Source organism: Cibotium barometz, chromosome 2 (assembly GCF_041138505.1).
Source record: "Cibotium barometz isolate CiBa-2024 chromosome 2, ASM4113850v1, whole genome shotgun sequence".
NCBI classification, from domain to species: domain Eukaryota; kingdom Viridiplantae; phylum Streptophyta; class Polypodiopsida; order Cyatheales; family Cibotiaceae; genus Cibotium; species Cibotium barometz.
In genome coordinates, this window is record NC_141047.1 from 13,216,073 (window position 1) to 13,243,874 (window position 27,802).

Sequence of the window (27,802 nt, forward strand, 5' to 3'; positions counted from 1 at the left end):
TAGGAGATTGCCAGTGTATGCTTCGAGAAACATTTTTGGAATACTGTAGATAGATCAACATAAACAGAGCATTTGCAAAGCTTGTCAATACGTAGGAGGCAAACTAAACCTGGAAGCATGTCTCCAGGTTACCAGAAACTCGGAGCATTTGTAGAGTGAGACAGAAAATGCATAGGAATGTGATTGCAAGTCCGTGCCCAAAAATGAAAGGTGAAAGCACCTAAACCATAGAGGCAAGCAATGATGATATGGAAATTCAAGATTAGGTTTACTCTCAAAACATGGAGATTAGGCTTCACTAAGCTAAGCCTTGAGCCCATCTTTCTTTCTTTACAACTCTAATTGAAGCGCCACCAAGGATTGAACCCAATTCCTGCTCGTTGGCAGGCCAAGTCTACACCACTCGGGCCAGAGCATGTTTGATGCCTTCAGCACTTGGTGTGTGTTCTCATTTACAATTTCCCTCACACATTATCACACATCACATAGAAGTGGGCCAGGAAAGCCATGGTTCTGCTTCGAAACACTTTGCATCATCATGAATTTTCATTCAAAAATGAACTCGGAGATTCAACACTATAAATATTCAACTATCTAATGAGCTTTATAACCAAAGATTCCCATTTAATTTTATAGGGAAAATAAGATTTATCATGGGCCCACTGGAAGACTTAGCTCCCTTAATACATCTTTGAACTCAAAATTTCCACTTTCCTTGTTGAACTGCTCCACCAACCTATATCGAGAATCATCAAGGAAGAACGAATGTGACACCTCCATAAGTTGTTTTGCCTACAAAAACAAGTAATGAAAACAATATTATTTTGAATACCATAATAACCAGAACAAAGCAAGTACCTTTATGGAGCCAACTGCATTTTTACAAGCACTCAACACGTGAGTGCATGCATGAGAGAGAGAGAGAGAGAGAGAGAGTTTTTAATGTCTTACAAAAGACTGCAAGGTCTAGGAGACCATGGTAATGCATCAAAAGTACCAAAGAACCAACCACAAAATTATACATGATTAACTGGGTGATTACAATGAGAGAAGGTGAGCCAGTGGGTATCATCACCTGCATATAACTGTATATATTTGCTCAAGTGCCCCTGCGATGAGTCTCTGGATCAGATATGAGACATGGGGTAGATTAACGAGAAGTCTCCACTGAATCATAACTTGATGCCATGATTTTCATGCTGGTGTCAAGTGCTAGGCTTGTATGGAAGATTCACAAACCAGACTCCATTTAAGCGATGAGACCTTCCACATGAAACGACGTGAACATCTGTCCATAATATATAATGGTCTAGCCCAAGTGTCATGACTCATGTTACCACCCAAGATTGTGACACGATCTAGCATCATGCTCTGGAACACCTCAATAAAGATCTCTCAAGAAGATTTCCAAGCTAAGAACCTGGCTAGTCAATGTTACAAATGAGAACAATGCAGCAGTCCAAGGAGGACCAAAGGATGAGCATGGAGGAGATACATGTACAACTGTCTCAATACTTTTCACTTCTCCAGTTAGTCGCACACCAAGGGCACAGCATTGCATCAACACAGCGAAACTATATGCTGGGATCTCACAAGACCACCAAATCATCTGGATAACAATCACCCCCAATATACAAAATACATGCACATATTGGCAAACAATGGGAGTTTTCTGTCAACGCTCCAAGGCCACAGACCTGGAAGGAGGTCTCTACCCAGGTATTTGAGGGAAAGTCTTCACACCCATTGGAGGAGTTGGGTGGAAAGTCTCTGGCTTCAGTGGTAGCTTTCTCAGTTTCTGCATGGCACCACAAGAGGACTTGTCAGTGGATGTGTTTTCACCACAAGAGACTGTTGGTGGGGATAGGTCTCAACGGAGCAAGGTTTGTCAGTAGTTGATCAGACGGACCAGAGTGTATCACAAGGTGTGCTATCTGGAGTATGTTCCACAAGCATGTCCATAGGGAGAACCAAGCATTAGCCACCCAATCTAGGCATACAAATTTCAAGAGATACTGGTGGATACAAGGTTGATGCAGTAGTTCTAAGGAGCCTTGAGTTTCCTTTTGATACTTTCCGGTTTTGCGAAGCCAAGGTTGGTGATCCATATGCAGAGATTCATGTGTAACTAGAGATTTTTAAATGAGTGTTCTCAACAGGAGGCAGTATTACCACCACTCGTACAGAAGATACTCTTCAGCTCATCAGGAAGTGTTGGTTCAAAGAAAGGTCTCTTTGCAGGTTTTGGTGCCGACGAAGCATAGCAGGCATGTAAGCTTCAAGAGCACCCATAAAGTGGTTTTCCCAAATCTAAGGCCAATCCGTCCCTTGGGGAAGTCTGGATGGTTTTTTAAGCATTGCACCCACTTCTTTTTTTCCCTGGGAAAAAGATCCTTTTGCTAGTTAACAAAAAACCAGCCTCTAAGGGCTACATACAACCATGAAGGGCTAGATTCAAACTCGCCTCCATGTATGGGATGGGGATCAAAGAATCAAAAGGGTGCATTTCTCCTCCGGCTGGCCGCTCTATGAGGAGAAAGCTATCTCATGGGGGGGGGGGGGGGGGGGGGGAGAATAACACCACAGGTGGTCTATAATGCCAAGTGGGATCACCACCTCTATCTATGAGAAAAGGGCCATGCCGCCAGAGCCTCAAGAAAGCTTCCAGCCGCTTCCACATGCGATCAGAGCCACCCTGCAGCTCCCCCCTGTCCACGGAGGGTATGAATGATGTCGAGCCAAATGCTCCTATGGACTCTGCAGGCGGAGTGTGGATACCCTCGATGGCTTCGTTGCATCGAGTTCTCCATATGTGCCAGGCTGCAATGCTACTACAAATTTCCCATCTCTAGCACAAGCCCAGAGTCCAATGATGAGCAGATGGGGCAGGGACTGGTACTGCCGAAATGCGAAGGTGAGAGACCTGAAGGGCTAGCCCCCCACCTTCCTCCTCATAAGCCTTGACAACCTCAGCCTCTGTGGCCCAAGCGAAAGTGCCCCATGAAATGATATAGGTCGCGGTCTTGTCCATCGTGAAACTACAAAGAATCCACTCCCAAACCTGCTCAGCCTTCGGGCGATCTCAAAGACAATGTCGCTGAGACTCTCGAGGGTGGCCGCACCTCGGACAAGCTAATGGTCAACTCCCAATGGCTAACCATGTGCCAATTGCCAAACTCCTGTGTGCCAGCAACCAAAGAAAGAGGGTGATCTTTCGAGGCCGAAAACTTTCCCAAAGCCTCTTCCAAAAATCTAAGGCCCTATGACTACTAGTGTACTGCTGCTGTGCCGAGGTGCCCTCAAACTCGGGCATCTGAATCCTACGGCCTAGCTGTGCGGTGTATGCGAAGAACGGGGTATCCAAAGTCTCCTCCCGATCAACAGGATCACGCCAAGTCCACTCCGCCGGTGGAGGCGCGTGAGGGGCCGGCTCTCCCAAATCCATAGTCGCCAGAGTCTCTCCTTGGCCACCTTGGGAGTCAATGTGCCACTCATGTGCCTGAAATCCGATCACCCTCACCCTCTGTAAGGTGCAATCGTTGAAATCATCCAGAGGGGGCTCTGAACTCTCTAATCTGTCATGGGGACCAATAGAAAAAGTTAGCAAAGCACAGCTCTCATCCCCACCATGGACTACCAAGAGAAAATCATGCTTAGTAAACACGCCTACACTATTTATTTATTTATATTTTTTTATTTTTTATTTTTTTATTTTTATTATTTTTTTTTTTGGGGGGGGGGGGGGGGGGGGGGGGGGGGGGGATAGGGGTCAGCCACTACTGGGGAATAGCAGAGTCGATGTCGAGGCTGAGTCTACCCCCCCAGGTTCAGACTACGGGCTGAAATCCAGGCTAAGAGGAAGTCCTGCCAAGGCTCACCACTTGGAAGAAGTCCTCTAACAATCAACTTGCCCAGCAGGGCGCGGCTCTGATGGCAGGGTCAATGATGCCTAGGCCCCTCTGCATCGTGCGGTTGAATGATCACTCTTGAGGCCACCTTGGCCCGGGCAAGCCTCCCATCACTGCCGGCCCACAAAAAGTTTGCTCGGGAGAAGACCCAACAAGAAGTAATGTACCACATGGTGGCAAGGACTTGGTTCGCCAACACCACGCGGCCGGCTAAGGAGAGCCTCGTAGAACTCCAGTACAAAAGCTTCTTCCGAATGCTCAGAAGAAGCAAAGCGAGCTGCTACTCCAAGTAGATATCGATGCCCACCCGGCATCCCAGATAGCGGACTAGAGTGCCCCTCACGATCCATTGGAAAGCCTCAACTATGTGCCAAGCCAGGGTGTAGAGCCTACCCAAAACCGCACGACTTGTGCCAGTTGATCTGCGCAACAAAAGATCTCAATTGCCTTTGCGAATCTCTGGAGATTCCCCGCATCCCCGGATAGGTATGTTGCTGTGTCATCTACAAACTCTGAGACCAACAACTCCTCCTAAGTATGGAGGTGGAGATGCAATCCCTAAAGCCCCGTCTCCTGAGCTGAGAGAAAACTGCTCATGGCCTCTGCGACAAATAGGAAGAGGTAAGGTGCTAGTGGACAGCCCTCCCAGACAGAGCCAAAAAGGGGGAATCTGTCACCTCAAGCTCCCTAAATGAGAACCTAACTATGAGAGACCGAGTAAAGTCCTAAAACACCATGGATGCACTCCACTGGGAAAGCTCCAGTCAACTCTATCATAAGCTTTCTCAAAGTCTAGGAGGAGCACAATGAGGTCCTCTTGCCGCATCCTAGTCGAAGCTGTCACCTCCCAGAAAGTGAAGATGTTGTCCAGAATGCTCTGATCCTGAACAAAACCTGTCTGAGTGTCATGGATCAAGTCTAGGAGGAAAGGCTGATCTCGGGCTGATGGCCTTGGCCAAAATTTTATAGGTAGTCCCAAGGAGGGTGCTCCATTGCTAGATCTCCAATTTGTCACCACCCTCCTTACAAATCAAGTGAATCAAACCCTCTGAAAGTCTCTCTGGCATGGCACCTATAAGCATAATCTCATTGAAGGCTGCTCAAAGGCCGCCTTCCATGAGATCCTAGTGGTGAAAAGGATACTAGAACCCCGTCCGGCCCTGGGCATTTGCCCCTAGGGAGAGCCGTCAATGCCTCCGCCAGCTCCTCTACTGTGAAGGGAGTCAATAAGAAGGTCCGGAGGGCGGGGTGAACCACTTTTTGGCTCTCATGTGCCGCCAGACCCTCTCACACGCATCCACCACATGTGGGGATAATGGGACACCCGTGAGGAGGGATCAAAAAAAAATCAGTGGCAATGGCTCTCACATGGGTGGGGTCAGAAACGATAGCTCCATCTTGACCACGCAACCTGCAAATACCATCACTCCGCCTATGGGGGCCTGGAATCTCAAAGAAGTCCCCCGTGACTCTATCTCCGGCCTGGTGGATTGCACGTGGTGTCTGTGACAAGATCCATTAAATTAAGCAGAGATCTGCTGGTAAAATGATCCTCTTTCAGATAAAATGCCCAAGGGGAAAGTTGCTCAATCCAAAAAGAGTCTCCTCTAAAGATCTAGCTTCACAACATCCTTCAGCAGGCCTCATTTTGGTGCACTAGGCATGGTATCTAAAGTTATTTCAACTCACATCAAACAACTTTTACATGAGAAAAGCCCTAGTTCTCATGAAAACCTAGCATTTGAACACAAAATCCCTTTTGGGGAAAAAAAAACATGTGAGAAATGGATGGAAAGTGAAGCACATGTTTTCAACTTTCACCTGACATTGGACCACAAACAAACCATCTCATAGACTTGTAAAAAAACATTGACCAGGGTATGGAGCAGGGTTTTGTTCTACATGCTCAACTTGTCAAAGAATCAGGCTATGAATTCCACTCAAAAAGAAATGAAGAGAGAATCAAGGGAGAACTTACTTCCACATCCCTAAGCTTGCTTGGGAAAACAATATCTCCACGAACAAGCACCAAACCCTTGCTGTCGGCAAGCTCTGTGTAGTGGGCAACGGTCAAGTAAGGAGAGGCATTGGTACCTCTAACCTTGTAGTCCTCTAAACCAGTAAAAAGTAAATGCGGCATTTGTGCTGCAAAAAAACAAGGCAGTATTTTGAGCTTACCCATCCATCTGCATCAAATCCACAAACATGTCTGGGAGAATTCCAGAAATTGCACAAACAAGCAACAGAAAACGCTGCACAACATCCTCTCAGCTGGACAGCACAGAATGTGGAATCTGTAAAGTTTTCAGAGTGCAATCCAAAAGCAAACCTTGTAAAAAAAAGGATGTGTATCCATTTCCTTGTTGCAAAGGAACAACAAATAAAGGACTGCAAACAAACTTGTTAGTTTAATGTGAGTATATACATTGAAGTGAAGCAATGTTTCAAAGAAAGCCTTTACCCGAGCAGCAGTTGCAGACAACAGCCTTCAATCATCATAATGCATTGCATGCTAGAACATTGTAAGAAGAGACTACCAATTGTTACATGAAGCAACTGAAGAATACCAAGTCTTTGCCCTGTGTTGCAAAGTGTTAAACAGCTCCTTCTTTATAACTGCACTGATGAGACTTCTTCCTGAATGGTACTGTAAATGAAAGCAAATAAAAACAACCTCAGAAAGCTGTTGACCACCACCAAGTCTCTCTTCTCGATTATCATATCAAAGCAAGCTAGACAGGATGGTATAACGATTTATCGAGCAGAGTGAGGCTAAGATAAGCATGGCAAACTAACTCTTTGAAGTTGGCAAGCATAACCTACAGTTCAGCAAAGGTTAAATCTTGTGAATCACACATCAAAGCAATCAACGTGGATGGTATCAAAATATTATTGGGCATAGTGTTAGATATCCGTAACGCCGCTACGGGCGTTACCACAAGAGGGGACGGCCTCTGGCTCACCACCCAGCCATAGAGGAAGAATGAGGATTGCCCCTCATCCCCCAAGCTATATAGTGTGTGGCCTGCCGTCCACACTAGCCTGGCCGCCCATGACTCCGCATGGGCGTCCTCTCCCACTGAACCCCGGACATGGCCATCCGGTCTGCCATCGGTCACAGGCATTACAGCCTACGTGACACATAGTAAGGCCAATAAATGCATAGCAAACTAGCTCCTTGATGGTGGGGAGGCATAAACTGCAAAGTAAGGCAAAACTTGTGAAGCTCGTGATGTGACTTAGGGCCTTGACACATTATGGATCCCCTGTCCATCTAGACTACCAATTGTTACATGAAGCAACTGAAGAATACCAAGTCTTTGCCCTGTGTTGCAAAGTGTTAAACAGCTCCTTCTTTATAACTGCACTGATGAGACTTCTTCCTGAATGATACTGTAAATGAAAGCAAATAAAAACAACCTCAGAAAGTTGTTGACCACCACCAAGTCTCTCTTCTCGATTATCATATCAAAGCAAGCTAGATAGGATGGTATAACGATTTATCGAGCAGAGTGAGGCTAAGATAAGCATGGCAAACTAACTCTTTGAAGTTGGCAAGAATAACCTGCAGTTCAGCAAAGGTTAAATCTTGTGAATCGCACATCAAAGCAATCAACGTGGATGGTATCAAAATATTATTGGGCATAGTAAGGCCAATAAATGCATAGCAAACTAGCTCCTTGATGGTGGGGAGGCATAAACTGCAAAGTAAGGCAAAACTTGTGAAGCTCGTGATGTGACTTAGGGCCTTGACACATTATGGATCCCCTGTCCATCTAGAGCTTGCCATTATAATCTCCCCCCGCCCCCCACCCCCCACCCCCCCTTCCCCCTTTTTCAAGGGTGGGGAGCTAATATGTACAGCCCCTTAAGCACAATGGAAAGCCATGTTCATTTTTTTTAAAGATTGTTGTGAATTTCTAGTGAATAGTTTAAAAAATCATAGATTTGGCAAAATATGAAGAATTCAATCCAAAAACGCTGTGCAGAGAACATGGCTGGACTAGGAGCCAACTTTTTTCATTTAGAAATCTGAACTAGCTTACCCTAAACTAAACCAATAGGATTACCAATAAAGTCACTCTCCTACACAAGGCATCTAAACAAGGAATCAATCATGGAAATTAAGCTAGAGCCCTCCCCCCACACACCGATAGTCTCCCATATGTGCCTAGTCCCCCCCTTCCTCTCCACCCCCTCCTACATACTTGCTTCCATACTTTTCGCAGATCCCGTCTTCACACTCTGTTTTGCCTTCGTGATTCACCCACCTTCTTCATTCCCTGCTCCCTTACACCCCCCCCCCCCCCCCCCCCGGGCGCCGCACCCCCCCCCCCTCCTCCACAACCCATTCACAGCCCTAGCGCTCCTATGAGTACCACGTCTTTGAGTAAGGCATTGTACATGCTCATGATGGTGGATGATTTTACCAAATATACTTTGGTTTTCTTTCTGAAGACCAAGGATGAGACTTTTCATCACTTCTGTGATTGGAAAGCCGAGGTGGAAAAAGAGACCTGTCACTCGGTCAAGGCTCTCAGGACCGATGGAGGGGGTGAGTTCACATCCCAAGAGTTTCAGCAATATTGCAAGACACATGGCATTCGGAGACAGCTTACTACAGCATATACTCCATCACAGAATGGAGTTGCCAAGAGGAAGAACAGGACCATTATGGAGATGGCCCGTGCTAACCTCGACGTTTCTGGGCTAAGGCGGCTTCCGCTGCTGTCTACATTCAGAATAGGTCTCCTACTGCTGCTCTTCCCGACAAAACTCCATATGAGGCTTTCCATGGTGAGAAGCCCTCCGTTGTTCATTTCCGGATATTTGGATGTATGGCGTATGTTCATGTGCCTAAGGAGCACCGCTCCAAGTTGGACTCGAAGTCTCACACATGACTTTTCTCGGATACAGCACTATGTCCAAGGCATATTGTCTTTATGATCCTCAGGCCGGTAAAGTTGTTGTGAGCCGTGATGTGGTGTTCGACGAGACTCCTACATCTTCAGAGGGGGGTGGTGAGCTTCTTCCTCCTGCACCTCCTTCTCCTCCTCCTACTCCCGCTGTTACTGTTACACCTCCAGCTGAGGATACTCAGTCAGATGATGATGACCCTGCTCCTCCTCCGGCGAGTTCGAGCAGATCTGTACTTGGTTGGTATTATCGGACAGTTCGTGACTCTGGGTTACATGAGCTTCCTTCTGCTCCTCCGCCTGGTTCTCTTCAGTGTTCTTCCAGAGTTACAGGGAAACAAATTCATGAGGGCAATGTCACGTGCACACCCATCAGGTGTACAAGTGGCATGGCATCATCAGGCATTTAATCAGGATACAGAAGACGGTGTGAGCATTTGTGTGATAGGATCTTCCAATACAAAGACTTCCGCTGCATATCACATTGGTATCAGAGCGTTACAGGGTAACCAGCCTTAGATCATGTTCATTCCATCAGTCATTCAGTCAGACATCATATTAATCGCTTCCGCACAGTTAAACCCAGTTCTCAAAATCTTGCAGGCCACCCTTAGGGATTTTCCCTTAGGTATGCATTAGTAACCCATCCATCTGCATTCTTGCACAGCATATAGGGTTGCACATGGCTTGCATAGTAGTCATCTTAGCAGTTAGTCTTGCATCTGCAAGGCATACATATTTGCCCATGAACTCTCTGGGAAGAATGACATCCATCATCAAAGGAGGACATAAGTTTTGGGCTTCAACTGGCAGCAGCAGGGAGTTTCTCTTCCACAGAAGACGGAAGTTAGCTCCAACATCGCCTCAAGAGGTTCAGAGCTTCAGGAACGACGGAGATGGTAGGTGAAAGGTTTCCACAGGCAGGTCAGGGGTGACTCAGGTATTTCCAAGCAGTTTTAGCAACATTTGCCGTCCAGTTCCCGTAGTACATAGAGTCTTGGCTCAAAGGATTCCACTCCTGCAGACGACCTCAGTCCCGGCAACAGAAGACAGAAGGGGGCAGTGGGTCCGAGGAGAAGGATCACAGAGGAGTCAAAGGTTGCCAGGTATATCACCCGACAACAGTTTAGCAGAGGGGAATGTCACGTGCACACCCATCAGGTGTACAAGTAGCATGGCATCATCAGGCATTTAATCAGGATACAGAAGACGGTGTGAGCATTTGTGTGACAGGATCTTCCAATACAAAGACTTCCGCTGCATATCACAGGCAACATGTTTGTTAATTATGCTCTTATGTCTACAATTATTAATGGTCCTTTTGATCCCACTTCTATAGACGAGGCTCTTTCACATGAGTCTTGGCGTCACGCTCTGTAGACAGAGCTGGATGCTATAGAACAGAATGGCACTTGGATTTTGGTGCCTCGGCCTCTGCAGCGTAAGGTGATTAGTGTGCGTTGGATTTTTAAATCAAAGTTCCGAGCTGATGGCAGCTTGGACAAGCACAAGGCGAGGTTGGTTGCCAAGGGTTATGCTCAGCGCCCTGGTGTCGACTTCGATGAGACCTTCGCTCCAACGGCCTGGATGACTACCATTCGCACCGTTCTTGCACTTGCAGGACATCATAGATGGCCCGTTTCCCAGATGGACATCAAGTCGGCTTTCCTGAATGGAGAGCTTACACAGGAGGTTTATATTGATCAATTGCCAGGATTTGTTGTTCCGAGCAAACAGGATCATGTGTACCGGCTGAAGAAGGCTTTATATGGTCTAAAGCAGGCTCCGCGGGCTTGGTACCAGCGGATTGATGAGTTCTTTCAGAAGCTCGGCCTGCGCCGTTCTCATGCAGATTCGAACCTTTATATCCTCCTTGCGAGGGGGTTGATTGTTATCATTGTGGTCTATGCTGATGACCTCATCTTTACAGGTTCTTATTTTGTGCGGATCCATTCTGTTATGGATGCTTTGGAGACAGAGTTTGAGATGACGGATCTTGGCCTCTTGCATTATTTTCTTGGCTTTGAGATTTGGCAGACCTCGAAGGGCATTTTCTTCTCTCAAGCAGAAGTACACTCGGGAGATTCTCGACAGATTTCAGATGACTGGGTGCAAACCAGTATCTTCTCCTATGGATATTGGTGAGAAGCTTTCTTCACTTGATGCTTCTCCAGGGACTGATCAGGGACAGTATGGGGTTCTCGTCGGTTGTTTGGTATGGTTGACCTACTCCCGATTGGGCATATGCTTCGCAATCAGTTTATTGAGTTCCTTCTCCCATCAGCAGCATTGGCGGTGTGCTCTCAGAGTTCTTCGGTACTTGCGTGGCACTCTGGATTTTGGCATCTTTTATGGCCAAGGACGCACTCTTGTTGGATGGTCTGACTCAAACTGGGCTCGAGATCCAGATACACGGCGCTCGACCACTGGTTGTGTTTTTTCACTTGGGTCTGAAGCCATTTCTTGGAGCAGTAAAAAGCAGCCTACTGTGGCGCTTTCCTCTACCGAGGCGGAGTACCGTGCAGTTTGTTATGCTGCATGTGAGGCGATATGGTTGCGGAGATTATTGGAGGAGCTCGGCTGTCCTCCTACCGGATCTACTCTTCTTCGGTGTGACAATCAGAGTTGCATCACCATCGCCAAGAACCCTGTGTTTCATGCTCCTACGAAACACATTGAGATTCAGTATCACTATGTTCGTGAACGGGTTCTTGTTGGAGATTTGCGTTTGGAGTATTGTCCTTCCGCGGAGAATGCTGCAGATTTGTTCACCAAGCCGGTTTCTCAGGCTTCCTTGGCTCCTCATCTTCGGATTCTCGGAGTTTGTTCAGCATCTAGTGCTAAGAGGGGGTGTAAGCACTTTCATCCCCAGTTTCTGCTCTTTTATGGTGCCCATTTGGTCCCCTTTTGTATGGCCCTTGCTTGTGGGCTGGCCACCCCTTTTTACTAATTTTCTGGGATTTTTCCCAGCCATTCTAGCATTTTTACAGTCGGCCATGTCCAACAGCTCCAGTCGGCCAGCACTCCCCCACTATAAAGAGTGGGTGCTGGCCTCTCATTTCTCATTCAGTCTTGTACATATTTTGCTCCCTCACTTATGAGACTAACAGTGTCTCTTGCTTGGGACTGTTTTGGTTCAGTATATTCAGCATAGTTTGCTCCATCTCTCTCTCTCTCTCTTGCACTTTCTGTTCAGCACATTCTAGTGCCACTCTGCCACTCTGCTTCCGCTCTGTGCACTCTTTCATGTCTCATTTACTTGTGTAACACAAGGCCAGACATATCTTTTGGGGTGTCTTTGTTGAGCAAATTCATGCACAGCCCAAGCACAAAGCATTGGCAAGCAGTCAAACGCATTTTTCGTTATCTTCAGGGTACCCTGGATCTTGGTTTGTTCTATCCTAGGGGGGGCAGCTTGCAGTAAAGCTTGCAGCTTTATTCATACAGTGATTCAGATTGGGCTCGTGATTATGATACCAGGCAATCCACCAGTGTGAATTGTTTTTTTCTTGGCAGTTCATGCATATCTTGGTTGAGTAAAAAGCAACCCACTGTTGCCACATCTACTTGTGAGGCTGAGTACAAGGCAGTCTTCACAGCTACAGTAGATTGTGTATGGTTGAGGAGATTATTGGCTGATCTTTGTGAGTGTCAGCAGACACCCACCACCATTCTCACTGATAGCCAGAGTGCTATGGCCGTGGCACGAAATCCAGTATTTCATGCATGTACCAAGCACATTGAGATTCATTATCACTATGTCAGAGAGAGGTTACATGCAGGGGAGATCAGTTTATCTTACTGCCCTACACAGGATAATGTTGCAGATCTATTCACAAAGGCTTTACCTCGAGAAAAGTTTGAAGCTTTTCGCAAAGCTTTGGGCTTACTCTCATACAGAGAGTGATCTGCTACCTTGTACAGGTTCACACTTCCACTACAGGGGGGATTTGTAGGCATATGCTCACTTATGGTAGTGCTATGTGTGAACAGGGCTTAACCAAGGACACTTTTTCCCATGTGGTTTTTTCCCTTGGATATCAAGTGTGAAAGGACACTCTACATATAATATTTTGTACTTCTATATTATATGGATGTGACACACATGCAAGGGTTGACTTGCATTTTGTGGCTACCACACTTTTGGCTCTTTCTCTCTCTCTCTTTTTTTTGTGTGAGTTTCTCCATCCTGCACCTAACCCTAATGTGCAGGTTTGTGTGAGTGTGTGAGTCCAACACCAACATCCCAATTACCCACTAAAGGGCCCCCCCTACAAGCAAGAGTATTTGCTTGTATTTTTTTGGAGAACTTTGATAATAAATGATGACTAAGGACTGCCCAACACAAGGACAAGGAAGACCAAACGCAAGCTGAACCATATGGCTTCTATGTGATTGACCTAATGCTAGGTTGACTTCTACATGATGAATTCTCCAAGTGGGTAAGAGGACTAACATACGCAAACTCTCTAAGGCTTGGAAGACTGACCTACATGGCTCATGCCTAACATGTCTTGGAATGGGACTCACAATGGAGCCACGGCATACGACAAATAATCCTAAAAAGATATTATGATGTTACATAAAATTCTGAGCCAATGGTCACATAGCACCTCAGTGCAGGGTGCATGTGACATTTAAAATAATGCATAATCAGCTTCCTTTGCTATTATGCCACAAAGTTAGCTTTGGGGTTGTCCCCCAGTTTCGTCTTCTATGCAGTTAAAATGTCTGCACATTCTTGCCTTACCTGGGTTCAACTAATTCGTCAAATATAAGTTTATAGTAGAGACAAGTAATAATTCTCCACACAGGACACTTTTTACCTTTGTATATCAAAGGGTTTTTTCCATCGTGTGTGAACACACCCTTAAGGTCACATCTTGTACTTTGTACCTAATCTCATTATCTCACTTTGTACGTAATCTCATTATCTCATTATTATGCGTGCATCATGCAAGCTCACTCTCTCTCTCTCTTTGTTCATTGTGCATTCTATGCTTCGGTGCCAAACCTAAATCTAACCCTAAACCCAACAATGGTATTAGAGCACAAGGTTCAACCTGCACTGTCTAAGCCGTGCACAGCAGCCTGATTACAGCGTATACTCCTGCAAGAGGAGAACCTGGCAGGTAGCCACTTGTGCAACCTGCAGATCTACCCCCTCCTACACAAGAACACAAGAGATGGGATACGCCAAACTCGCAATGAAGTAAGAGTCGCCTATCTGAAGCGGCAACTAGATATATTGGAGATGAATGAGGGTGACTCCACAAATGAGCACGTAACAAAAATCAAGGATTTGAGAGAGCACCTCATTAATATTGATGAGGTAATTCTGTACAGCCAAGTTGTCAGTACTCTTCACTCTTTGCCTGACTCTTATGGTACTTTTAACACCTCTCAACCTAACGACGAGAGGAAATCCTGACTCCATCATGTTTGCGGAGTCGGTGTCATTCCTCTGACAGGAAGAGCACACTAGGACCAACAGGTCCAGCATGCATGATGAGGATCAGGCATTTGCTGCCTATAATTGAGTTTGCAAGGTTGTGTTCTGGTTCTTCAAAGCAATCATTGTGTTCTCAACCTACGAAGCGCACTGCCTAATATACTTCTACGAGGCAGCGGCTTGAATCAAATCTAAATGCATCTCTGCAGGAAAAACTATAAATGAGGATGTTGCCAAAGTTGTGTATCTATAGCCATTTGTGCTGATGCTCTCTAATTTGCAGCCGCAAATAAGGGCAAAGGCAAGGCATCTTCACATGGTGGTTTTCAGCCAAAAGCTGATTTTGGGCAGTCATCAAGAAAGTCCAGCAAGTACTTCCAGGACCTAACCGAATGCAGATCCTATGGAAGCCAACAGCATCCAAAAACCCATGGAAGAGCGGAAAATCCAAGAGAAATTGGAGTAAGGCACTAATCCTCTGCCACGGGATCAAAGTCCAATCGGCACTCAAAGAATAATTTCTGCAGGCCAAGAGGGAATGGGCTGCAGGAAAGTGTCTGAGATGTGGCTTCTAGACAATTGAAGTCCACTTGGAAAAACCCTCGTCCGAGTAAACGTCCATCAAGAAACTCTACTGCCAGTTCCGAAGGGAGGGTTGCCAAACGCCAATCTCTAACTTGCGAACGGGCAAGGTGAGAGCCATAGACTCTCCTAATGAGAGTAGTCTTCGTTTCATTGTTGACATCACTTTGGAGGATGAGAATCTCATCTTGTGAAAATTTGATAGTTCTCACGGCCTCTAGGAGTGGAGAAGGATTGACTTGGACAAAAGCCAAAATGCCAATCAAGGGACAGGCGGCCGACTTGAACACAAAAAGAATTTTCCGTATGCTAGCGCAAGCAGCAAAGTTGGACGGGCAGGAGGAAGGCTGGAAGATGGAAGCACACAGGTAAGCAGAGATGAAGAAGGTGGGGGTGAAGGAAGGGTTGGATGGTGGGCAAGATGAAAGGCAGGCACAAGGAGAAGTGTGCAGAGGAGATACGTTGCAGTACTAGGATCAAAGAGGAGGGGGGGCATGGAGAATGGCAAGCAGAAGGGATGGAAAGAGGAGGTGCACACGAAGGAAGGGGGTGCACAAGCAAGGAAGGGAGCCTCACACTCGTCCTTCTTTTTTTAGGAATTCTTGGCTAGTCCTTTTGCTATATGCTCACATGGGTGCTTAGACTAATGGAGATTAATGCATAAACACAGGTTATACTGCAAATTAAAGCAAATCTCCCTATGCGGAAGCATGAATGAAAACATGCGATGGATGAGACACATGATGCCCTTATCTAGAGTATATTCAAAAGCATGAATGGATGTGAACAATGATTGTAGATCACGAATAGACCTTACTCATGAATGCCGATGATGAGAACACTGATGATGCCCACCATATGTAGGGTGTGGCCTTAGTCTCCTGCCCACCTCTATCTCCAAGCACACACTACTCAACATAAATGACTCTTAAGTCCGCGTGACCACAAAATGTCACACCCCTCGACAAGTGCTTACTAAAACACTCAACCAAAACGGCTATACGCACACATTTATCGTGTGTGTGTGTGTGTGTGTGTGAGAGAGAGAGAGAGAGAGAGATACTAGAAACTCAGAACACGAAACGGCATTTCAGGAATGGCGTTTCAAGGTTTCACGAAACGCAAAACGTGTTTCAGCATTTCAAGGTTTCAAGGCTACCGAAACACATTTCATGGTGAGTCATGACCATGCTCTTAGTCCTTGCCCTCTATTTATAGTGTCCTATGGGCGAGTTGGCTCGCCTTTAGGGTTGGTTGACTACCAATCCCAAATAAAATAGAAGTATCCACACTGAGCTGCTCATTCGGCGCTTGGACAAAATACAATGAAATGGCTGAGAAGTCCCAAATTAGACTCAGCCATGAACATGCTCTCTAAAGTGACTAAATGGTATGGACATGTCCATGTCACACTGTCAGAAGGTGTGCACGTGACATGTGGCAACAATGTAAGCTCTCGGCATGTTGTAACATTCATGTGAATGCTTGATAAGAGTGCCTACCCAAAAAGAATCCAACAAAACTCAATTGCACTACGCACATCAAATTACTTGAGAAAACTAATGGGGAATAGCTTGCACGACAAGCATCAACAATCTTGCTTGCTCTCTCCTTACAAATTAAACCATGTGGCCAACTTGAACCCAACAACATGACCTTGCCTAAAACAAGATCCATGATAGTGGTGGCCTAAAGAGCTTCTAAAAGAGTAGCAACCAAGCACCCAAAGCAATTGTAGCAAATGGGCTAGGCACTCACAGCAAATGAGCAGAAGTGTGGTGTAACATGACTACTATGCGGAAGTGTGCTTAATGATGATTAACACAGTAATAGAGATTAACACTAATCACATGCTCATGACATAGAGAAGTAGAGAGAAGGAGAAGAGAGAGACTCTTTACCTAACCTACTCCACTATATATTACTGAATGAATGAGTAATTATAATGATTGCCATAGATCCAATGCAAATCTAGACTATGAATACTATGCTTGAACTAATGCTTAGTGTCCTCTTCTGTGCATTAATGAAAAACGTTGATTTGGGTGATCCAAACTACTGCATGCCCTTGGTCTTGGCTCTACAATCCCTATCTTTGAATGCTAAGAATGACCCTGACTTGCCTTTATATAGGGATTTCTATAGCAAATCGTAAGCAGGTCGGTTTTCACTTTTCAAGCCATAAAAAGTCATCAAAAATGACATAAAATCTGTTCACATCATGCCCATAATATGTCCCAACCATTGGTGCATGTCCTAGGCACCTATAAGACTACCAAAATGGCACCAAAATGTCCATATACGACCTCTAACTTTGCCCTTAAGGCAGCTATAAGGAATAATCATGTCTACTTGGCACCGGATTAAGGCGTGCACGTGACATCTGTGACTGCTCCCTACAGGAGGCCTACAGATCGGAAGACAATATACACATATTTAGAACACTTAATTTAACTGTTATTAAACAATGGAAACAACATTAGCAATACAAATACTAGAACTACCGAAAATACAAATGACACCAGCACTGGGGCCGGAAAGAGCCAGCCACCCCCTCAATACTTTTTGTATTTCTTAGAGTATTTATATTTGTACAAGTGTCACGGGCCTGACATGCCAGATTTCTCCACAAGGGAGTGAAAACAACCAAATAAAACTGGTTCAAGTCGATGAAGAGGTGTTGGTCGGACTAGCCCCAAATCACAGGCTCATTCCCACCTTCACTGGGTGTACACGTGCCTTTCACTCGTCTTCTGGGACCGTGCAGCAACAGGCATGCCCGTACTAACGCAGGCCAAGGAGTACATCGAGGAGGGAACGTGGCATGGTTCTCCCCAATGATGCTTTGCTCCCAAATTCCCTGTGAGTCAAACCTTCACTAGCTCTCAAAAGCTCTGAGAGCGCGGTTAACAACACCACACAGGGAAATATACTAGCCACACCAAGAAGAATTTCCTAAACATGGTCAGCATATACATGCCATGCTCCTGAGAAAAATATGAGAGCACCTGGTACGGGTGAGTACAATCCAAATACAACAGGTAAAATTTGTAGCATGTACAATCAAGCACGTCAGGAACTTCACATGTGTGCAGGTACAGCCAACCAATTAATATTCGGGTTGTGTACTTTGCAGCAGATACACCAAGTACATTAAATGCTTCACACATGCAGGTACAACAGGTACTGTTTGTTCAGCTGGTACAGTGGGTTCAGCAGGCAGGTATAGTAGGTACATCAGGCACTACAGGCAGGTATAGCCAGGTACAACTGGGCAGCAGGTACACCAAGTACTACATGCAGATACAGCCAGGTACAACTGGGCAACAAGTACACCAAGTACTGTAGGCGAGTACAGCCAGGTACATCAGGGACAACAGGTACATCAAGTACTACAAGAAAGTACAACCAGGTACAGCTGGGTAGCACGTACACCAAGTACTGTAGGCAGGTACAGGCAGGTACATCAAGGGCAGTAGGTACATCAAGTACTACAGGCGGATTCAACCAAGCGTGAAAAAGGCGGGTACAGCTAGGCGTGAAGAAGACAAGAAGAGCCACCAATCCCACACGTGGGTATTTTCCCAAAAAGAGTCCCATGCAAGGCTTTTTTTATAAGGTTATAAAACCTTTAATCAACTTATTACTTTGCCACCGCCCCCCCCTCATAAGCAAATGTCCAGCCCCTATTTAAAATGGGTGTGAACACAATACCTTATAAATATTAAGGTTTACTCTACTTTATGGATTTTACCTTTTGAAAAGACCAAAATGAACACAACACCTTATAAATATTAGGTTTACTCTACTTTATGGATTTTACCTTTTAAAAAGATCAAAATGAAAATACTTACCACTTGTTCACACGCCACATCACCAAGTCAGCAAACAGCACTCTACGGCACACACACACTGGGGGCGTCCCCGTCCAGTGTACTGGCACGGCATAACAGACAGACACCCAAATAAGTCATGCAAAAACAAATTTATGCATGCAGGCATAAATGCATGTGCACAAATAATGGACGAAATCTCTCTTTCATGAAACTTGTACAAGAGGTTCCTGTCGGGCACAAAACTGGCGCAACAAATATAAATAAATATGTCCTGGTCTTCCTATGGAGTGACAGCCCCATAGGTAAGACACCATCCTGGCCATACACGGGTGGCACAAACAGGCTCCCGTCCATACAGCATGAAGCAAACCACACACGGGTGGCACGAAACTAGTTTCCGTCCATGTGACGCAACAATGGTCACACACGTGTCACGTGCATCCCGCACTTGGATGCCACGTAGACATTTCTGTACAGAAGGTGCAGGACCTGGGATGGTGAACTGGTCCCATGTGAGCCGAGTCCGGGACGAGTCACCCAGGGATCCATCTCAGTCGTCCGAGGTCAGGTGTGCATTGTCCTGCACATGAGTCCAAGGTCAAGTGTGCACTGTCCTGCACATGAAACTGTGCCAGTCCACGCTGTGAGTCTCCCTCTAGAATGATATCAGTGGTTCTGTGTATCTGGTATGGTACCGGATGCCAGATCACTGAGTAGACTATGTCTAGGACAAGGGGCCAGCCCATAGGGCTACCCCGGAGCTTAGTATGGGCATGGGAATGGTGTGAAACCATCCCCATGTGGGCCAGGAAGGCCCAGGCTGAACCCACCAGCCATGGAGGGGCTGTAGGACAGCCCTAGGGCACAAATAAGGCAATCTCCAGGAGATTACAGCCTTTATATGGCTGTAGGGCATGTATGGGGAAGCCCATACAGGCTGCCCAGCCCTGGGATTGTGGGCAAAAGTTGTCGAGTCAATCAAAAGCAGGCGCATCACTTTCAGCCTGTTAGGAAAAAAAGACATTATTTTTTGGGATTTAATTCAGCATTTATTGCTGAATTTTCACCAATCGTGGGACATTGCCTGTTTTTCAGCTGGCCGACTGCTCCTGAGGAGGAGTATAAATAGTGGAGGCCATAATCACATCATTCATCTCAGTTTTCACCAAGTGCTCAAGCCAATCAAGGGCCAGTCAAGCCAAGGAGATTGCCAAGCAAAGGGGTGGACTTCTGAAGGTCAAGGGCAGGGATTTCCCAGCCAATCAAGGGCCAGTCAAGCCAAGGAGATTGCCAAGTAAAGGGGTGGACTTCTGAAGGTCAAGGGCAGGGATTTCCCAGCCAAGAAAAGGTCAAGTTTTCTGTATTTGTTTTCAGATTTACATCATTCTAATAAAGCAAATACACCATCCGTGGTGGGGGCCCTACAGAGGGTAATTGGGACCCAATACTATGTCCTCTCCATCTCCCCCTTCTCTCTCTATTTTCTACACATCTCTTTTCAGTTTGTGCGTTAATTCCCGTCGTGAAAAGAGTGCTGATTTCTGAGTTTTGAAGTACCGATCCTTCTCCGAAGCTTCCGCATACTACAGTGGTATCAGAGCCTACTTCAAGGACAAAGATTCAGCAAAGAAAACCAGAAAATTTTTCTCGCTCGTGTGGTTGGTTTTTAGACGCCGGTGGACCACCCCTTTCGGAGTGACTCCTGTCCCTCGAAGGACAGTTGGTTTTTAGCCTCCGGAAGTCTCCCACACAAATAGTGGATGGTCAGATTGCGTTCCGGAAAGGAATTGCATTTAACCGCATGATGATGCGTATTTTCCGGGAGTTGATTGGAGAGTGTGTTCATATTTCTGGACGACATACTCATATTTTCAACTACAGTTGAGCAGCATGACAATTATGTGGAGAAAGTCCTTAAGTTGCTGGAAAGCAACGAGCTCTATGTCAATGAAAAGAAGTCAGAATTTTATCTGTTCCAGGTACATTACTTGGGATATATAATTAGTGCTGAAGGCATTCGACTTGATCCGGCTAAGGTGGCCGAGATTGTTAACTGAGAAGTACCACAAACAGCTTATGACATTAGATCATTTGTGGGTATATGCCAGGCATATTCCACCCACATTGACAAGTTTTCTGCTCTCTCGACAGACCTCACCGATCTGCTAAATGGAGTGAAAACAAGAAGGCAAAAGATTCGAATGACTCCTCGGGCGTTGGAGGCATTCCAAAACCTCAAGGTGGCTTTGTCAGAAGCGCCTTGTTTAGCCCTTGCCTCGTGGAACGAACCATTTCAAGTGATCACCAATGCAAGTAACATCGCAATTGGAGGTGTATTGCAACAAAATGGTCATCGAGTAGCTTACATGTCTCGTAAGTTACTGCCCGCCGAGAAGAACTACTCAGTCTATGATCATGAACTCCTAGCAGTTATACAGGCCTTGAAACATTGGAAACATTTCCTGTATGGCCGTGGCTTCGAGGTTTGCACTGACCATCCGGCATTGCGTTGGATTCAGACGATGCCAAGTGCACAGTGGAGTGATCGACAACACCGCTGGAGTCAGATATTCCAGCAGTTCGGTGGTATGATTAAGTACCTTCCAAGAAAGGTCAATCCAGTGGGGCCGATGCTTTGAGCAGGAAGAGACAAGTATCTACGATTCAGACCACTAGACTTGACCTTGTTGGTACAGGACTAGAAGACATGAAGCACACGTACGCGGATTCCGAGGAATTCGGTACACAGTGGGAACAGGCATTGGATGCCACAGGACCATGCCATTTTCTGATACGCGATGGTTGGCTTTTCTACAAAGGCCGACTATGTGTCATGAAATCATTCTGGGTAGCTCTTCTCCATGATGCCCATGACGCCATTCCAGGTGGTCACACAGGGGACATGAATTCGACTCTGGAGAAATTAGAACGGCAATACTATTGGCCAAAGATGAGGCGTGATGTGTTTACATATGTACAACGCTGTGACATTTGTCAAAAGGTGAAACCTCCTCGTGGAAAGAAGATAGGGTTGTTACAGCCTTTGCCAATTCCTGAGGGTCTTTCCACGACATTTCGATGGACTTTGTCACAAATCTGCCTCCCGGTCCGAGTAAGCGTAATACGCAGTGATTAACTATTGTTGATAGGTTTAGCAAATTTGTTATGCTTATTCCGTGCAGGGCCAATGTGACCGCCGAAGATGTTGCCCAGTTATTCATTCGGCATTGGTACCCGATTGGCGGGATTCCTAGAACCATAGTGTCAAACCGAGATGCCAAGTTTACCAATCATTTTTGGAGAGCATTGTTTGATAATTTTGGTACTAAGTTGAATTTTTCCAGTGCATTCCACCCACAGACAGATGGCCAGACAGAGATATACAACCAGTTGGCCTTTGATGTGCTGAAATGTTATGTCCACGATCAGCAAGGTAAGTGGGAATCGTTTTTGTCTTAAGTTCAAGCTGTTTTGAATGACTCTTTTTCTTCAGCTATTGGCAGGACTCCATATGAGGCAGCGTTTGGAAGACCTTTCCAGTCGTTGTTAACCAGGACTTCGTCTTCAGTACTGGAGGCGAATAGAGTGACGGAGTCTTACCAGGAGATCCTAGAGTCAGTTAAAGACAGATTGGCTAAAGCGCAAGAGGCCTACACTCGACAGGCCAATAAAGACCGAAGGGATATGAAGTTTTCGGAAGGGGATTGGGTGTATCTTCGGATTATGAAGCAAAGATTGAAGCAGGTGGGAAAGCGATGCCCAAAGTTGTCTTTCATGAGCTTCGGACCATTTCCCATCCGGAAAAAGATTAATGAGGTGTCTATGCAGTTAAAGCTACCTCCGAGTTGGACTATGCACGATGTATTTCATGTCAGTTGGCTAAAGCCATATGCAAGTCCGCCCCCTTCAGAGCTCAAAGACGAAGCGGAACCAGACATTGTGGATGAAGCAAAAGTAATGGTTCCAGAACAGATCCTTCTGTACCGTTTCAAGCATGGCTCAGGCCGAAGACTACGACAGTTCCTCACAAAGTTTCAGGATCGAGGAACTCATGAAGCGGTATGGCTCAACAAAGAATTTTTCGAAGACTATCCGGCATTATTGACGGATTATTTGGGGGCTATGCAGCTTCCGTCAAGTTAAGCAAAAGGAGATGTCACGTGCATCCCGCACTTGGATGCCACGTAGACATTTCTGTACAGAAGGTGCAGGACCTGGGATGGTGAACTGGTCCCATGTGAGCCGAGTCCGGGACGAGTCACCCAGGGATCCATCTCAGTCGTCCGAGGTCGGGTGTGCATTGTCCTGCACATGAGTCCAAGGTCAGGTGTGCACTGTCCTACACATGAAACAGTGCCAGTCCGCGCTACGAGTCTCCCTCTAGAATGATGTCAGTGGTTCTATGTATCTGGTATGGTACCGGATGCCAGATCACTGAGTAGACTATGTCTAGGACAAGGGGCCAGTCCATAGGGCTACCCCGGAGCTTAGTATGGGCATGGGAATGGTGTGAAACCATCCCCATGTGAGCCAGGAAGAGGCCCAGGCAAGGCCCAGGCTGAACCCACCAGCCATGGAGGGGCTGTAGGACAGCCCTAGGGCACAGATAAGGCAATCTCCAGGAGATTACAGCCTTTATATGGCTGTAGGGCATGTACGGGGCAGCCCATACAGGCTGCCCAGCCTTGGGATTGGGGGCAAAAGTTGTGTCCAGTCAATCAGAAGCAGGCGCATCACTTTCAGCCTGTTAGGAAAAAAAGACAGTATTTTTTGGGATTTAATTCAGCATTTATTGCTGAATTTTTACCAGTCGTGGGACATTGCTTGTTTTTCAGCAGCTGGCCGACTGCTCCTGAGGAGGAGTATAAATAGTGGAGGCCATAATCCCATCATTCATCTCAGTTTTCACCAAGTGCTCAAGCCAATCAAGGGCCAGTCAAGCCAAGGAGATTGCCAAGCAAAGGGGTGGACTTCTGAAGGTCAAGGGCAGGGATTTCCCAGCCAAGAAAAGGTCAAGTTTTCTGTATTTGTTTTCAGATTTACATCATTCTAATAAAGCAAATACACCATCCGTGGTGGGGGGCCCTACAGAGGGTAATTGGGACCCAATACTGTGTCCTCTCCATCTCCCCCTTCTCTCTCTATTTTCTGCACATCTCCTTTCAGTTTATGCGTTAATTCCCATCGTGACAAGAGTGTTGATTTCTGAGTTTTGAAGTACCAATCCTTCTCCGAAGCTTCCGCATAGTACAACACGGGTGGCACTGATCTGGCTCCCGTCCATGTGACACCATAAAACTGGCCCTTTCACATGGGACACTAGCCTGGCCCCATGTGAACATGGCACAAATTTGGCCGCTCTATGGAGTGACAGTCCCATAGAAGTGGCTCCAGAAATGGAGATGGACCAAATGGTGACATCCCCCGGGCTTCTAAACAGTTGACCTCAACTGAAAAGCCTCAAGATATGCCTGTAGAAGCTGACGGTAGTCAGCAAAATAATCCTCATCTACCTACTTTGCATCAATTGGTAAATAATTTTTAAATTTCACAAGGTATCTCCTAGAAAGCTTCCCATGTGGTAAATAATTTTTAAATTTCACAAGGTATCTCCTGGAAAGCTTCCCATGTGGTAACTTTCTCTCCTTGTGAAATACAATCTGCTCTGGCTGAAGGATCTCCTCGAGCTCATCAACTTCTGGCTGATCTTCTGTGACAGGCTCCTCTGGATCTAGCCCCACATACTTCCGCAAAAGATTCATATGAAAAGCATTGTCAATCTTCCAATGGCTTGGTAAAGCAAGCCCGAAGGACACTTCATTGATCTTGTCAATCACTTGGAAGGGTCCATAATATCGAGTAGAAAGCTTTGGATATGATCCCTCTTATCCTGGCCTCTTCCGAAGCCTAGCTTTCTCAAATTTCAGCACTACCCAATCACCTTCCTTGACTTGCATGTCTCTTCTATGCTTGTCAGCAGCCCTTTTATGCTTATCTTGTGACCTTGCAATGGCTATCCGCACCTGAGCAAAGGCTACATCCAAGTCACGCACATACTCATCAGTTGCAAAAATCTCATCCTTTGTACGAAGGATGGGTGGCAAGATCACCCTGCCACCATAAATAATCTCAAACGGGACCTTTTCGGTGGAGGCATGAACTGTGTTGTTGTAGGCAAACTCTACAAGTGGAAGATACTTCTCCCATGCAGTCTTTTGATCTGCCACATAACACTTCAACAAATCCAACACGGCTGAATTCGCAGCTTCACTTTGGCCATCCGTTTGGGGATGATAAGCTGATGAAAACTCAAGTTTAGTGCCCATGTTATCAAATAAAGCCCTCTAGAAGAGGCTCGTAGTCCTGGGATCTCTATCCCCAACAATGGACTTAGGCATACCATGATGCTTGAAGATGTTAGCAAGAAAAAGCTTCACCATATGATCAACTTTAATGGTTTTCTTGAAGGGCAAGAAGTGAGCTTGCTTGCTAAACCTATCCACAAATAGCATCATTCCCATGCTGGGATCTAGACAAGTCCATAATAAAGTCCATAGTAATACTTTCCCATGGCTGCGAGGGAATAGGCAATGGCTGAAGCAAACCTGGAGGCTTTTGTCTATCAAATTTCACCTTTTGGCAAGTAAGACATGCATGTACATATGCCTCAATGTCTTTACGCATGCTTGGCCAAAAGCAATCTCTCTCAATCATGCGTGTAGTAGGCATGATACCTCGATGACCAGCATAAGGTGGAGCGTGACATTCTTCCATAACCTTTGGACGCATATCCTTCACTACACATAAGCAGTTATCCTTCATAAGATAATCCTCTTTAATCACATAAGAGGCATGTGAGTGACCAGCCATCAAATCAGTCCATATATGGCAAAAATCAGCATCCAAATGATACAAATCTCGCATGGTAGATAAGTCCTCATGAGAGGCCACTGAAACTGCAGCCACATAAGGCCTCCTGGACAATGCATCTACCACTACATTCTTCTTTCCCGGAGTATGTACAATCTGAAAATGAAACATGGAAAGAAAGTTTGCCATTCTCATATGCTTCTTCGAAAGCTTTGTTTGAGATAGAAAGTATCTCAAGCTTTGATGATCTATCTTGACTACAAATTCAGCCCCAAGAAAATAATGTTTCCATATCTTTAAGGCATGAATTACAACCAAGAGCTCTTTCTCATAGATATCCATATGAAGCTCGGCATCATGCAATCAACGGCTCTCATATGCAACTGCATGACCTTCTTGATTTAGGACAGCCCCTATACAATCGCCACAAGCATCACATTCCACTATGAATGACCTTTGCAAGTCCGGAACAATCAATATGGGTCCACTTATGATAGCATTCTTGAGTTGCAAGAAGGCATCCTGCTCCTTTGGCACTGCATCAGCAAAACAATCTTTGTATGCATGAAGAAAATTCAGCCTATCCTGAGTCAAAACATCCACATTTTCATGACTTGGTTCAATGCTATCACGAACAAAAACCAAGTACGCAGAAAGACTCTTTTTCATTGCTTTATTAATATGGATGTGAGATACAACTGGGATAGAATCCCCTTCCTTGCCAGCATCAATAACATGGATGCGGCCTCTATGCATAAAGGAAATCCTGTTTGTCTTGTACTCTTTGTGGGCCTCAAGCCTATGATGCCATGGCTTGCCAAGCAATATATCGCATCCATTAAGTGGGGCAACCAAGAAATGCTCATGATCAAGATAACCCTGAATATGTATGCGCAACTTCCCAATAAGTGGGATAACCTCCACCTCTTTACCAACAAAGGCAGCTTCTGCTTCAATTTGAGGCCCCATATTCCCGAAAGCTCTTTTTAGGTGTCACCTTTTTGTGGGTTTGGGACAGCCTTCTCTTTACCCTTAGAACCCCCTTGATCTTGCTTAATTTTGAGCACCAATTACTCCGTAGCAAGAGCAGAGACTATAAGTTGTTGTAGAGTATGTTTCGGGTGCAATTCAATGCCCGAACAATAAGCTGGTTGCAATCCAGAGCGAAACTTCCTCTTTCTTTCATCCTCGGAGAGTTACCTCAAGCAACACTTTCCAAAAACTTATTGACATACTGCTGCACACTTTCATTATCTTTTTGCTCAAGTCTATCCCACTTTTGGGTGAGAGTTTGCTCCGCATTAGGAGGCAAGAATTGGGCATAAAATCTGTCCTTAAACTCTTTCAAAGTGCAAATGGGATCTTTGGCAGTCTTTTCAGTGATCCACCAATGGGCAACTGTCCCCTTCAAGAAAATGCTTGCATGACGAATTTTGGACTTCTCAGTGAAGTCCTCATCACTAAAAGCAATATCAAACTCGGCCACAAAAGCTAGCACCTTAGAGACATCATACTCTCCATGAAAGACATCAAATTTCACGGACTTGTCCCCTACCTTGAACTCCTTGAGCTTCTTGGGATGTGGTACATGTTCTTCTCTTTTTCTCTTCCCCTTATTCAACGGGGCAGCTTTCTCTGCATGGGCTTCATGGGCAACCAAAGATGTTTCAAAAGGCACGGTGGCATGTGCATTATAAATCTGTGGCCCCGATGCATGTGACCTCCCCAAATGATGCAATGTCTCACCACGAGACAACTCAATGGGCAAAGTCTTTCGGCTTGCATGCCGACCACTGTCCCCATGATGTACATTCTTGGAATCCAAATGGCCTTGAGTATGCATAAATCTGTTTCCTCCTGTGCCCTGAGGAGTGGATGCATGGCGAGAGGTGACCGAATCTTCTTCCTTATGCAAGTATGATCTCAACCTTTGAGAGGTTGGGTCTCCATGCTGCAAATGGAATGGATTCTTGAACATAAGCTGTCCATTCTCTCCCTCTTTAAGGTCACCCTTGTGGATAAGATAAGAGAGTGCCAGCTCCCTTGGCTTCTTGCCCACTTCTTGAGCCATAGACTCAAAAGTCATGTCCACCATAGCATCAGCTTTCTTGGCTTCTATGGCACTTTGTACATGAGAGTCTTCATGCAAGAATTTCAGCTCTTGCTCTTTTGCCTGCAAGAGCCTATTCATGTGCTCCAACTCAGCCCTCAATGCATTGGGCTCTTCCTCGTGCATGG

At 45.8% G+C, this 27,802-nt stretch overlaps 1 protein-coding gene across 1 annotated transcript in view; it reads right to left on the minus strand.

The window, feature by feature from the left end:
• Positions 1 to 249: 249 nt before the first annotated feature.
• The window catches only part of LOC147640666 (ATP synthase F1 complex assembly factor), a 34,990-nt gene continuing 7,437 nt past the window's right edge, over positions 250 to 27,802 (minus strand). Inside the window, exons 2-5 of the mRNA XM_086814019.1 lie at positions 7,222 to 7,301; positions 6,238 to 6,296; positions 5,887 to 6,053; positions 250 to 792 (exon numbers count right to left, since the gene is read on the minus strand). Coding sequence (XP_086670145.1) covers positions 652 to 792; positions 5,887 to 6,053; positions 6,238 to 6,296; positions 7,222 to 7,301 — 447 coding nt within the window. The 3' untranslated portion in view covers positions 250 to 651. The remainder of the gene's footprint in view (positions 793 to 5,886; positions 6,054 to 6,237; positions 6,297 to 7,221; positions 7,302 to 27,802) is intronic.